At 41.9% G+C, this 15,179-nt stretch overlaps 1 protein-coding gene across 1 annotated transcript in view; it reads right to left on the minus strand.

Moving 5' to 3' along the window:
• PDE6D (phosphodiesterase 6D) overlaps positions 1–15,179 on the minus strand; it is a 37,006-nt gene that overhangs the window by 8,358 nt on the left and 13,469 nt on the right. The window contains exon 2 of the mRNA XM_040567856.1: positions 2–90. Coding sequence (XP_040423790.1) covers positions 2–90 — 89 coding nt within the window. The remainder of the gene's footprint in view (position 1; positions 91–15,179) is intronic.

Below are 15,179 nucleotides of genomic sequence, written 5' to 3' on the forward strand. Positions count from 1 at the left end.
CCTTCATGCTCCACTCCAGGTACAGACAGATCTTCTGTTCCTTGCCAGAGGATTTTCCCCGTTTCTGCATCGCGAAGATTCATCCAGTTTCTGATTGGGAAGCAATTAAGGAAAACAAGCTACCCACATTCCGAAATGCCGTGCCCAGTATTCTTTCTGAAGCCCTAAAAAAGGCTGCTCCAGCTGAGCTTCAGGAATATTTTCCAATTCTCAGGAGGCCAGGGAGAAAAGACATGGAGGAAATAAATGAACAAACCAACCCTTGACCAGAATTAACGCAACGAGAGCTGTATAGTCACAGATTTGGTTTTCACTTGGACTGAAGCTTGTTAACCTCATTTATCATTTTTTGTCGCTTCTAAAGGATAAAGACAATGTCACTGTGCTGCGGGGAAGCAAGACCACTGCTAACAGTAACAGATAATTCCACACAAACAAATGTTCTTCTCCAGCTAGAAAAAGATGTGCTTCCTGTATAACATTTGAAAAAAAGAACAATACCCGATCACACTTATTTTTTTGACTTAAAAATATTAGTACCAAGGGCTGTTCTATGGCTGCTGACCTGGTAACAGCCGCTCACGGGAATTCTTCAGCTGCTGAGCACTAAGTGCAGAGACACTCTCGTTTCACTCTCGGCAAGTGAGGCTGTGCCAGCCTGCAGAAAGCCCGGGTCAGTGAATTAGTAAGGTTACAGACAACTATGAAATACTCACATTTGCCGAGGGACAATTAGTGATAACCTTAAGCCTACCCTTGAAAAACCTCTCCCGTGACATAACTCAGATATTTACATGTCAGAGTAAGGAGCCTGAACGCCTGTCCAGTGCCCTTCTGAGCAGGGTAGAGCCTTCGGTCAGCCCCAGGCCCCGTCGCAGCCTCGTGCTCCGCAGCTCATCGCTGCATCGGACGAGGTCTCGGGAACTATCTGGGAAAAGGAGAGAGGGCAACTGCTCAAGGAGCTGACTGGGAAGGCAGAGGAACAGATGAGGACAACATGGGCCTCGACAGAGGTATAAATAGGAGCTGTGAGATATGCATAGTGAATTCATTCTCTAGCATACGCAGTTTCCAGGCAGACTCTTGACATTGATCAATTTTTTTCCAGAACTCCAGGGAAGAAACAGATGCTTCAGCAAATTTCGGGTTACAGGGTAGCATTTGTTTTAAAATTCTCTGCGTGGAGGAGGGAATGGAAAACGGCTGCTTCAGAAGAGGTGTGAAGAACCTTGCCTTTCCTGAAGGTTGGCCAGACTTTCCATGTGCCACCGAAAGGGAAAGGGAAGAAAGGTAAGGGTGTGTTCACAGAGGCACGGCCTTACAGCTTCCACGATGTAGGAACGACTCGTGTGGGAAAAGGGAGCATGGCACAGGCTGCTCGTGTCCTTCCAGACTTGTTCTAAAACACATACTATCTACTACTCGATCCGGGATTAACCCAGGAGGGACAGGGGAGAAGGCAGAAAGCATCATCCCCAGAAAGCCCCGTATGCCACCTCCATCTCCTGGCAGAAAGCTTGAAAGTTGAAATCTCTCCCCAAGTACCAAAGCAAAGGAGATGGGGGCTGTAGGCAGCAAGACAGAGAGAGAAAACGAGCAGCAGCACAGCAAAAAGAACCTGCAGCTGGGCTGGGCACTTCATGCGGTTCTGGCTGGAAAAAATCGAAGTCCCCAGCCAACACAACCTGCAGGATGGAACCGCCCCAACTGTAATTTAAAACGTCAAAAACCCCTCCATTTTTAGATACATCTTCCCACGGACAAACACAAAAACTAGCCAGGGTGAAGCTATTTGCATAGAAAGCAGCGTGCAATCTATCAAATGCCACGTACGAGAGAAAAATAACAAATGAGACAATCTGAGCATCTCGCCGACGAGTTCATTTATCTTCACAACACCCTGCGATGCAAACACTCTTCACTATTAGCAGTACAGTAATTCAGCAAATTGGGCACTTGATTACCAAAAACCTGTATTTCCTTTAAAAAATGAGCCCCTTCAGAAGTATATCCTTGCCATTTGCTCACTATCGCTGTCAGTGGGTGTTATGAGCTCCCAGGTCTGGCTGGAGGCTGCGTAGTGCCGAACGGGGCAGCAGATGTTCCCCGCTAAGAGTAAATCCAGGCAAGATCGCCTGCGCCATGCTTTGAATTCTGACTGTCAAATTAAAGATCAAGAATAAATAAAAAGCTGAAGACTACATCCCTGCTGGTGAGGGCATGCAGGTCAGCAACCGAAATCCACCTGCTATTCAGAGCACATACACAGAGTTAAAATATGTGCATCCAGACGTATTTTAAGGGCTCAGAATACTCTAGCCAGTTCACAAGTTGTTTTTTTTTTTTTCCCAATAACCAAGCATTATTAAAAGGCAAGAACAAATCATCAAATCTCAGACACACACAATCCTCTTCTACCGGAAAAAGCACTTCAAGTTCAAGAGATGCGCTCTTAAAAGAAAATCTTTAAAAAGAAATAGACATCTGAAAACAATTTCCTAAGTCAAAACTGAGATCGCTTATAAAACTTAACTGCAATGGAATTTTACAAAAAGGCAAAACCCATCACAAGTGATTTTTTGGCAAGAGAATACCTGACAAAGCAGCAGCTGTACTGCTTACCTAGTTAGCAGCTTATCACACTATTTCTGTCATCTTGGACAGAAAGGCTGGTACTAGGACATACCCCAGAGTGAAGAAAATGGAGATCTTGAACCAAACCCACACACACTGTTATCTTCTAATGTGTTTAATTGGTTTAAGATTCTTCCATCCCAGCGTGAGAGATACTGTTACTAAAAATAAAAAGTGCTCCATCTTCTGAGCAGCAGTGGAGACCTGCAGGCAGGATGAAGAGGGCATTTTGAGTATTACTGAAAAGGAGAAAGCAAATTAATGCAGGTTTAACGCAATTACTCTTTTTGGAGAGGCTCACGCCAAGTCACCTGGCAGGGGTAGCTATGGAGAGCAAGTAGAGGGCCTTGCAGCTACAGCTTTGTGAGGTTAATATATATTTAAAAAAAAAAAAAAAGCACAGTTGTATATTCCTAATTCCGCTTCTCGTTCTAAAATCGTAAGAACACTCTCCCACCATTAAATTTTCATTCTCCTGGCTTTTGGGGGATTTTTTGTAGGAAAGAACGTCTGATTTAAGACTCAATAGATCAAATACTCCTCAGTCCTGAAGGCAAGGAAGGATTAGGTAGAACAGCAGAAGGAAGGGTGTACTGTTGATCTATTTATATTCCACCACCTATTGGGTCAGCAAAGTCTTACGTAAAAGCTTTGTAGTAGCTGGAATTTGACTTGCTTTATATACATGACATGAATTAGCTTCCTCACAGACCTGTTTTGCCTAGCCTGATGAAGTGAAACGGTTTGTGCATTTCTGAATCCGAGTTTTGTTGTCTTGAATGCCTCTGATCTCAGAACAGAAATTCTTTCTTTTTTGTATCTGTCACAGACATCACTTCCTTCAAACAAATCAAAACATACATACCTATCTTTAAATGGTTTAGCAATGCAAAATATTCCCATGCATTACCACACCGGTAATTAAGAGTAACCTTGAAGGAAAAGGATGAGTACAAGCGAAATTAATCATCAAAGTACTATGGAGTTAAAGTTCTCCCCAGTCTCCCTGACTGTTATTTGTATGCTGTGATGTTTAGCACTTTTTGAATATCTGAATGGCTGCAGCGAACAGTGGGTGTCATTTCTTCCATTAAAAACTGGTCTATTTTTCATTTTGTTCCTTGCTGTCTACACCTTTCTAAAGCCTTAAGAACTGCTGCACTATTATCTCTCGTAATAAAAGCAAGCCTAATGTTCCTAACCACTCCTGGATGGGAAGGTCTTTCATCATCTTTGCCAACCTTTTTTCTTTTTCTTTTTTTGTATAAGAAATGCAGCATTAAGAACAGTTCTCTACAAGTCAGGCGCAAACAGGATCTCAACAATCACCTGGAAACAAGAATTGTCCTACAGGATAAATGATAAAGAGAAGGTAGAGCTGGAAGCCCTGGATAATTCAGACTCACATCTTTGTTGCAGACCCAGAAAAGCTTCTGATCTGAACTGCCCAACTCTTCTGCACTGCCCAACTGCCACTCCTGATTTCACGTTCTCCTGCAAAGCAGACACAACCAGGCCCTCATGACGTGGGTGAGCGTGGTACTTTAAAGAACGGTACAGGTAAGTAGGGATCAGCCTTTAGGGGTTGCATTTTTATCAGAGGTGTATTTTTGCAGAAGAATTCTTTTTGTTCTCAGAGGTTTCAATCTGGTCCGAGGAGTAAGGACCAAAATAAGTTACGCAAAAAACTACCAAACTACAGGATTACAGAGTAGACCACCCAAAGAGCCTTATGCTCCTACTCCACTCCTGCCGTTCGTCCTCTAATCTTCCCAATCTCTAATCTCACTTTTTATCACAACTCCCAAATCCCTCTCCCACAAAACTCTTAATTGTGTGCTTACATTTAGGCATGTGCACACATACGCTGTTGAATCAGGCCCTAAACTCACCCTGCTTACACACAGAAGAAATGCTGCTGTCTTTAGTGTGTAATAAAGCCCAAGTGTAAATGTTGGCAATGTGGGAAGAGAACAGGAGTCTTTTCTCCTGAGGCTAAGGCAGAAATTCTGTATAAAGTCGTATCTGAAGGAACAGAATGGGTGCCCATCCATTCTGTCTAGTAAGAGAAGTACCAAAACAAACTCACAAACTGGAGGCTATTCCTCAAACATTACTGAAGCCTTGGGTATAGAACAGTCACCTTCTCCTGCTTTCAGGCAGCAGCATAATCTCCTCTCTTCCAGATTCGTCAGACAGAGAGCTATGACAGCTCTCAGGAGCAGGTACTTCTGAAAACTCTGCTATTATAAACCAACTTCCCTGGAGTGACGCACGAGATATGGGTTACTGTGCTTCTCCAAAAGGTGGGAGGTGCTGAGGACTGGGAAGGTGTTCCATTAAATCCTCAAACGGAAGGAAGCCAATTATCCCTTCAAAGCACTCCCGACACTCCAGTACTCGCTGTACAACAGGCTGCTTCTAAAGTCTCCTGCACAGAACAAATTGCTGTGCAACAGAAGCCAGGGAGATCCATGGATTCACGTGAACCACATGGCAAAATGCAGCAAAAATCTCCAGCAACCAACAAAGTCCTCTCACAGCAAATTACGTTATCAGAGGAATACACTTAACAGCTACAGCATCGCAGCAAAAAAAATCAACACAATGCTATAAACCTCGTATACTTTGTACTAAACTTCTCTTTTTGCAGGATTCGCCCCACATCTTTGCTTGCAGAAGCTGTCCACATGGATCTATCACCAAAACATATTGTCATCTAACATCGGGCAGTCCTGGATTAAGCTGTGCTTGGCCCATGCTTGGAAAGACAGTCACACACATTACTCAATACCATCTCAACCTTACGTCAATTTTAACAGAAAATTATGCTAATAGGGCAGAAGCTAATACTGCTACATTATATTATATTAAGTAGACCTCAAATCAATTCTGCTATGCAGTAAGGTTGGTCCTGTTGTTAAGCTACAGCATTCATTAGTGCACGTCACGTTCTTCCTGTAAGAACCTGACAAAGACACTCTCTGCACCTTGGGTAGTATTTCTGAAGATGAGCTATGTCCCCACCCTCAAAGTATTTTCTGCTTGAACCTCTTCATATCTATTATCTTAGCGGCGCTCACGTTGCAGCCCACTGTAAATATCTAAAAGAAAAATGCAACAGAGGTCAATTTGCAGTCAGATCAGCTGCAACGAGATGCTAATCGAACTGGAGAAATACAGAAGCCATTTCACTCAGTACAATCATGTCCTACATTTGCCAATAAAAATGTTATGCAGATTATCCAGTTTAACATCTGTGCCTTATAAACAATTTAGTTTGGGTAAGACAATTACTATTCACTATTTTCATCAGAATGGACAATTAACAGACATCTCTACTCCACAGCATCCCAGTGACATCATGAAGCATAATAAGGCACAGAGTTTGCTTTCAGTTAGTTTCCATCTAATTTTCACTCTTGTCGATTTACTGTCTGAAAGCATTCATGTACTCTTACAAAAACAACGCAGACAGAGAGCTCCTGAACTCTGAGAAGAGGATAAATGTCCAGCATGGGCAGGCGCGGTGGGAGAATGCGTTTTGTTTCTTCAACAACACTGCAATATTGCAAACTGAGCCAGGCTTCCATTTCACTGACTTTTCCTCTCCCTCAAACCAAAAGAGCAAGAAACAGATGGATGTTCGTTTTGAAGAAAAGGGTTACAGACATAACGAGACGAAGCCAAAAGGTAAGCGTCGTTTCCTCTAGAAACAGATGTTAAGATGGTTCTGAGAACCAGACAACAGCGCCAAACTAAAAGTGAGCTGAAGCAATGCAGTGGTTCTATGCTGCTTTCTGCTACCTACGTTTTTTAGGCTTTTCTTTGGCTTCTCTGAACAGGTTTGACAGAATTCCTTTATAGCAATGCCTCAGCAGGAAAAATAACATGAGCTCACATCTGGAGATTGCTTTACATCCTAGGTAGTAAAACAATCAATAACTCGAAACACTCAGCATCGTTTGCAGGACCATCTCAGAATGAACTGCACAAAGAAAATTATTTTCTTTCTTCCAGTGCGTTAACACTCAACTCCTCCCCATCTTTCCTGCATTTTAAATGGATCTTAAAAATTAGCATGTTAGAAAAGCTTGAGCTCATGCTAAGAAACCTCTGAATATTAACATAATTAATGTCATCAGTGATACTCTGAGTTTGCAGAAACAGCAGGTGAATCAATGGGAATGATGTATTCATCCGAGAAAAGAATGTGACCTTTAAAATCCATAGGGCTTTATCAGAATGCAATTTTAAAGTGGCTTGCTTGTAGCTCGACAGAAAGAACAAACCTGAATGTAGCCGGGAGAGACTGCATACACAAGGGAAACTAAAAATGCAATTACAACATAAAACACTGGGACCACCTTAGCGCAGATGCCCACCTCTACAGCAAGGTGTGGCAGCACGCAGGGCAGCTTCAGAAGCCACCCCGAGGAACAACATAGGAGGAGAGGCAATTAAAAGAACATCCCTGCAATTCAAACCTGCCTGGCTAGAGATTTTTATCCAGAATGCTTAAAATTAAGTTGTTCCAAAACAATTTGGAAGAACAAGTGTGCGATTCAGCCTGCCCACTCTTTTATTTCAGCACATCACCCAATTTTCCTTCTCGCGAGGGAGTGCTATGAAGCGATCCAGCGATTGAAACAACTTCATTTCGTCTTAACTACTTCAGGACATTCAATCTTTTCAACACTGCCGAACTATTATGATAATATTTCAAGGTTCTCAGCAATAACTGAACTGGAGGGAATTTCATGGAAATAATCTACCAAGGGGCTCTGGTGGATAACTTCATTCTCACAGATGAGGTTGTAACCAGAAGCCCCCGGAGGGATTCACCTCCCTGCAAACCGTTGTGGCCCATCGTTCTGTACACAGCTGAAACACAGGATGTCGTGACAGTCACTCAACGAAATTAGCTTTAATGGAATGAGGTATTCTGAGCCTTACACGCTTCTTTATTTTATACCATTATTCAATTTTTTTTTCAAAATACGCATTATATTAGTTTGCTTATAAAAGAAAACTCAGTTTGATTTCGTGCCATTTTTGCAACACTGCTGTAGCCTAAAAGGATCTTCACACTTTCTGATACTCACAGGGCAGGTCTTGAGCAGAGAAACAGACTTCTTTGACCAAATATTTAAACGGGACACGTATGGCTGCTTAGCCACTGTTTTCATATAGTTTCACTTGAATGACCTGTAGCCTTGTGTCAAGTGTGGAAAAAAATTAAAAGGCTTGAGAAAGGCAGTTTTATACAGCACTGTTTGTGGCTGGTCAATGTCTTTATTCCTCGAAGCCCTCTGCAATAATTTCTTCATTGAGTGAAGCGATGTTTATTGAAAATGGCAGAGTTGAACATCGGCAGGTTCCCCTGCTCTTTGGTTTCGCTGTCCTCTGAACTCCAAGCAACATCTTGGTCTGAAAGTGCCCCCCGGTAAAATAAGCAACTGACAACACAAAAAGCCAAGATCGCTTCCAACTGCCAGTGCTTATGTTGTGACTATAAGCTGTTAGCGTTTAATTTCTTTTTTTTTTTGGTCCTTTACCTCATTTCTTCTTACAGAGCTCTGTGGCACACCAGCCTATTGAGTTGCAAAAGACTACTTCTGACAACCCATAGATCTATCAGATTCAGATATTTTAGAAGATTGCGTTACTTACTGGATGTATTAACATATCGTGCATTTCTAAGAACAGACCTGCAGACTGGAAACTGATGGGAGACATTCTTTGGTACAAACTCACTCACTGTGCTGCCGGTTTGTACAGCTTCACACCGTCACATTTACCTTGGGCTACCCCAGGCGTGAGATGAAGCCTGTAACTTACCTAGGAAGACAGGACGTCCGCTGAACACGCAATATACTACAGGTAAGTGACTACTAGCTTAAACAATTCCTATTGCTTCAAAAACTTCAATTAATCTTCTCAAATTAGCTTTTTAATAACTATTTACAGTAGAGACTGTGAAGTAAACATGAAGACTTGCCCACTGCCGCACCAGGAATCAGTAAGAGAAGAGGAAAGAGATCTCAGGAGGGGTTTGGCTTCAAGTCTTGTGCTTCAACAAGACAACGCTGCTTCTCTCCTTAGGCAGCCAGGAACTGTGGCTAATGGAAACTCTTACTCCGACTTGGAATGACTGCCCAGCAGCAGATTGCTGCGATCCTGCTGCAGAGCGGGTGCCAGTGGTTCCCTTCACTCCGTGTTTTTCTGGCTTTTGGTGGTTTCTCGTTCACCCTAACTAGAAAGCAGAGTAGCTCTGAGTCACTGCCAGGCATTACTAATGGAAGTGGGGGGCAGGAAGGAAATAAAGATGACTGGTTACAGAATTAGAAGTACTTTTTAGTGTCTAAAATGGCATACTAAAGCAGGGCAAAAAAAATAGATGTGTTAGCTCTGACAACAGCAGCAAAATGCTTCTAGCTAGAAAAATGAGCAAACCTATGAAACTTATCAATAATATTCTTGTCCACTGAGACATAAAAACACATGAAATATTAAATAGGATAATCATGGGGGAAAATACTATATTTGCTCCTTTGTTCATTTTAATTCAAACAGAGGTCCTGTGAAAATGCTCGATTTCCTTTTCTTTTTCCTTTTTAACTCCAGATTCTCAAGCGTATTTTGAACTCAGACATAGTGAAGTTGCTTCAATAAAGTCCAAATACGGCTCAAGTTTAACAGCACAGATTGTTTCTTTGTTCATTTAAGACAAGTAGCCCGCTAAAGTAAAAAAAAAAAAATCTCCACTCTAAAAATTAGAGGTGCCTCTAGTATGCAGTTTCTAACACGTTTTTATATACAAGGCTTCCTTCCACAAAATGTCATTAGATGTAAAAAGGAGCCCCATGAATGAGTGAAGACACATCACTTTTTCATGTATTCAAACTGTCCTCAAAACTGCTAGCTCCAGGAACTCCGGCAATAATTTTGCAAAATGTAGTCAGCACTTAATCTAAAGGTCAGTTTTAGGACAAGCACTGTGGCTGTTCGTTTCTGGCACAGGGAGTCACCTTTCTGTACAAAGTGACCATCCATTTTGTACAGAATGACATTCAGAGACTACCATCCAAAGGGCTCTTAAGAGCTGGACCAATATAAACATATCTTTTTTTTTTTTTAAGTGAGTCCAAACAGCCTGATGCCACCTTCACTTCCATCAGCGCTCTCAATGTCAGACTCCTTGGAACACGGGCAGTTCAGTGGTAGAGCCATTAGCCCTACTTTCAGAGAAAATGCCAAGTCTTGAAGCTGTTGGTTAAAATACTACAAATAAACTCTCTGTACTAGGCAGAGTGGTGCTTCCAAAACGAATGCCATGCGACCGGCTCTATTACAAGGATCCACGAATGGACCTGTGACACTGAGATATTCCATTACACTGCATTGTAACGGAACTGTATTTTGGGACTAACAGTTTCCATATCCAATAAAGATTCCCAGAGTTGGACTGCAAGCAGGCAGCCACCACAGGGAAGCACCCACCCTGTCGCATCTTGCCTTCTTTTTTCATTACCTTTTTTTTTTTTCAGAGTCTCCTGAGGCTAGAGCAGAACAAGGTCTGAGCAGTCCTGGAATACAATACTTCTGGAAAAAAAGGCAAGATGTTCCAGTAGCAAGCTTTTCCTAACATAACTTTGCTTGAAAAATTTTCCAGTAGTTCCAGCCTCACCAGATCCAACTGGGAATGGGCAAGGAACTCATTTTTCACTCATAGTAGTATTATTTTTATACAATCTATTAACACATAAAGTTTAACATTTTAGTGGGAAATCTTTAAAATCTTAGACATCTGCCAGAAACTGAACTCCTAAACATAGGGCTGTCATTTTTTTCTTTCACAAAATCCCATGCAGAAACACGTCTATTTGTCTTGATGGATTTCCTCAATTTGTGCGGCCATCTGAACGTTTGCTGGCCTTATCAGATCAGATTGCTCCACACAGACCAATTATAAAAAGAAACAGCAGATCCATTAGCACAGATGCACACTGCGACCGTACAGCAGACGCGCAGACAGAGATAATCAGCCTGGATGGGGCTGGCAACCCCTTCCTGGGACTACTCCTGTGTTTTTAGCACTGCAGCCTCAGCACCTTAGGCCAGGAGTACAGGCTAATGGTAGCAAGACAGCCCTGCACACAGCCAGCACAGATCTGTCAGACCTTTACGTGCTCAAGCTCCCTGCTGGACCTCACCTGTGTCAGTATGGGACATGGTAGGTCAAGCTGATGATCGTGAAGGTCTTTTCCAACCTAAATGATTCTATCATTCTGGGATTTTGAGCCTCTTCTTCCCTCTTCGGAATGAGCCACTGCCCTTGTCTACTCTCTCTACCAGAAGAATAACTTTTTGTAAAACAAATTGGTTATTTGGTTACAGGAATAGGTAAAACAACATCTTGGAGAATGAGGCAAGTGTACTTAGAAAAGCCTCAGATGAGCTACCTGGATACACTGCAAAAGAGTAATGGAACCTTACTTGAAGTCGGGAGAAACAAAGCCATGGGGAATTCCGCCAGTCTGTGGGGAGTGCATTTTAGTTCAACCAAGATGAGCTGCTTGGCTTCCCAACACTTGTTCTATTTATTCCTCTACTACAATCTTCTCAGTGTGACGTCTTTAATGAGGAGATCACAACTTCCTCTGTACTGGCCAGGGAGACTAAGCAAGACACACACACACAACGAGAAAGCAAGAGTCTTTGAGATTTAACTCAAAATCTGTGCTGGGTTGCCATAAAGAGTTGACGTTTCAATGAATAATGGAAATCTTTCACTGATACCAGACTGCTGTTATGAGTAGGTATTACAGGATAAACACACAGAGTTTCCTTTTGAAAATATATTTCTTTATCTCTCCATAAAAGATTTTTCCTGGGGTGTCTTATGTTCCTGGAAGATATGAATTTAATGGGGGACTTGATTGTGCCTGGCTGGCACTTAGACACACAAGCTAGGGAACAAAGGGGTTATATTTCACTTCCATAAAGCTCCATAAATACACTGCTCACTACTAGAATGACAACTGATATATAAGCAGAGCAAAGTCCATCTATTTTTGAACTGATCAGTACCAGAATTTGTAGTATCTCTTTACAAGATTCATTGGCAATAACAAAGATCCCAAGAACATAATGGAAGTAATTAACCTCTCATTTTTACGTCCACATTCATGAGAAACTGCCTTAGGATGAGAAACAGGAAGAGAGAAAAGATCACAGCTGAAACAAAAAGGGAGGATATCTCTTGTCAGTAGTCTGGCCACACTACAAAGCAGGCACACACAGCAGCAATAAATTACGTGTTTTTTTTAATAGAAAAGCTAACCAACAGTCATAGCTAGAACCGCATAGCTGAATGCTCGGATGTGTGGCATCAGAACAGCCTGACATTTAAGTAAGGCTGCTTTAATTGCTTATTTTCTATCTTCTTCCATTGCAAAACAAACAAAGATGCCATCGAGGATGCACTTCCTGATAAGGCAATCAGAATACGAGCCCGCTATTATATTAATATTTTGCACAAAGGCCTCCCTTACATTTAGTAATCCACAAGAGCTTTAATTTCAAAAAGCACTATGTCACTATGGCTGCCATCCTCAACGGTGCAAAGGTTCTTCTGGATTTTTGCACCCGTTTTCCAAGCTACTAAGCTGGGCTCCCTGTCTTTAGAGAACCTTTATTTACTCCGTTTCCAACCGAATGGCTAGCAGTTCAGCAGTATCTGCTGCTCTTTGGACTGCTGCCTACATCAAAGACCAGCATCGCGTAGTTCACATTCAGGATGCACGTACTACCTAACCATCCATGTTTGTAAAGCCTCCTATTAATCATTCCTGTACTGCCATAAACTGAAGGAGGTGATTAGAGCGTTCACAAAGGAAGCAGTCCTGCCAGCTCGGTTACCTCTCTCAGCAGGACACTATTTACTCAACGATTTTACTGTAATCTCTGCTGGCAAAAAGTACTGCACAGAGATTAAATAAATGTACCATCTTTTAGTGAAATCCTTTTTCTTAGTCTTCATTAAAAAAAACACAAAACACAACAACCATAAAACAAAAAACAACCCTGTAGCAGCTGAAATTCTGCAAAATGAGGAGGAGACACAAGTCCTTGTGGTCTGAACTGTATGCCCCTTTAACACCCCTTGCAGAAACACTGTTCTGTGGAGAACTGTTGGGAGAGAAGTAAGGTTCCTTCCATGAAAATGTTCTCACACAGATGCACGAAGCAGCCTTCTCCCTTCTCTCTACCACAGCGCAGGCAATAGAGGAACATATTAACATGTGAGACAGTGGAAATCTGGATGGTAAAATCTGCAGTAGTCTGCAATATTCTTTGTTGAACTAAGCAACTTGGCCATTCAAACTCTGAATCTTAAAGAGAGCTTATTTCAACACTGAATCTCTGCAATCCTAATTTAGCTCAGCGACAAAAAAGGTGCAGTAAGTATGTCAAGTGGCAGACTCGCATCATTTGTCAACTTACACTTTAAATATCTCCTAAAGGAGATGGGTCTTGAAAACAGAAGACATTTTTTTTTAAACTCTAGTTGAGTTAGCTATGCTTTAACTCTGAAACCCCCTGAGTTTCTAGGATAATTGTTACCTAGCATTACCTATAATTTGTATATCAAATTTTATACTTAATCTTCATTTAAGGTATCAGTGGGAACATTTCTTCCTGTAAAACTTTTGGTGTGATACGATTAATTGACGTACCCCATTAAAATGATAAGAAAAGGATTCTACTTGTTAGAGCTAAAACTAAAACAAGAAAGCCTTAACAAGAAGCAATTCTTCCACCTATGAAGAACAGATTTGGAAAGCCATCTAAGAAGCCTCTCGCAGAAATCCTGAGATAGCAAGGTTCCTTAACTGTAAATTCCAGTACGATTACTCTATGTGACCGGTTATAAATAAAGCCTCTTCAGTCATCCTGTCCAGACAAAAACTAAAGCACTTCTTCAATCTACAGGAAAAACTGTATCACATACACACATCTACAGATACTGTTGGGATACTTTTTCTTCTGAAGCTCATCCCTATGTCCACAAGCATTTGTATAGCTGATAAAAACTACCATATGCAAAATAAATAACATTATCTTATTGGCAAAGCAATCCTAATCAACGTTGCTTAACGCTACTTTCTTCTCTCAGTAGCAAGCAGCACAAACAAACCTGAAACCAGGGCAGTGAATACAAAGGCTCAGAGGTCAACTGCATGGGATCAGGTCTGTTAAGGCCTCCCTGGGACTTATAAGAACATTTACTCTGCCGGGTCAATCTTCCTTATGATTCAGCCACTGATTACATCCCAGTAGAAACAGATGAGGAAGTGGGATCAACCTGCAATTCACCTGACACCCGTGAGTTTGTTTGGATACAACACGGTACGTTAACTGGATGGTTCGTCTCTAAAAGATGGCACTGACAACGTTAGCTTGAAGACCTGCTTCTCTATGTCCTAAGACCTCTGGCAGGCAGATTTGCCTTCACCTTCTCTTGAAGCAGGTACTACACGGATCTGTAAATGAGTGTGATATACATATACTTCCATGACTTCTTGAAACATGCTCCTCTCTCCTCCACGTAGCCTGTGGGAAAGGCGCTGTCTATGGGCACTTCCCACATAGAACAAAAAGGTCCCCAACTTTGCTCTGACTCAGGCTCCTTGGCCTTGGACTCCTAGATGTTCCAAAATATCCACCTTGGCAATGAGAACCCCACACCAATCAGCAGACAATAAGATGTTAGGATTAAAAAGGAGCAAATTAGATTGTGTATATGACATGGTAAGTCAGATCTAGACCCATACTAGCAAGGACTCTGACACAGGTCAGCAAGAATACAGATTTTGTACATACGAAAGATTCCTTACTTCTGGTTAACTGCCCAAAGACAGAAGAGGCCACTAGCATGTTGAAGTATTCCTGCAGAGAGATCCTGTTCAGAGCTGACCTTTAAAACACTCCTCCACGCACAGGAGGGCAGGCTCCCTTAACTCCGGATATCCAAGCAACTGGGGAATACAGCAGCTACCCTAAAAGTCTTCAAGAGCCATAAGCTTAAAGAGCTCTCAGGTGCCATCGTACACCAGCAATCTTACATAACTGGTGAATGTGTGATACACAAAAGTAGGCATCTTTCATATCAAGAGCTTTTGTATTCAGTCATCTCTTCCGCATGAGGGACAGAGAGTAGTCAAGTCCTGCCCTTGACTTTTTATATTCCCGTTAAAGTTGATGATGCTTAGCCTCTTTATCTTCCAGGGAATCAGGAAAGAGCAGAAATAAAACTGCCTTCAACAGCATACTTTAACTCGTAGTGCTGAGAACAGATCCTAAGCCAAAGGAGAATTCAGAGTTCTTGTCAAGTAAGGTATCCGCCCATACAGAACAAAGAAAAAATCACCATTGAGTAAGACTTTTTGTAAAAACTCCTTTCAGGGAAAATCTGTAGTTCAGTCTTCACAGAGCCACATCTTGATTTCAGAGAGGTCTGTAAAAGAGGGAGAATTCAT

The sequence above is a fragment of the Cygnus olor genome, chromosome 9 (assembly GCF_009769625.2).
Source record: "Cygnus olor isolate bCygOlo1 chromosome 9, bCygOlo1.pri.v2, whole genome shotgun sequence".
NCBI lineage: Eukaryota > Metazoa > Chordata > Aves > Anseriformes > Anatidae > Cygnus > Cygnus olor.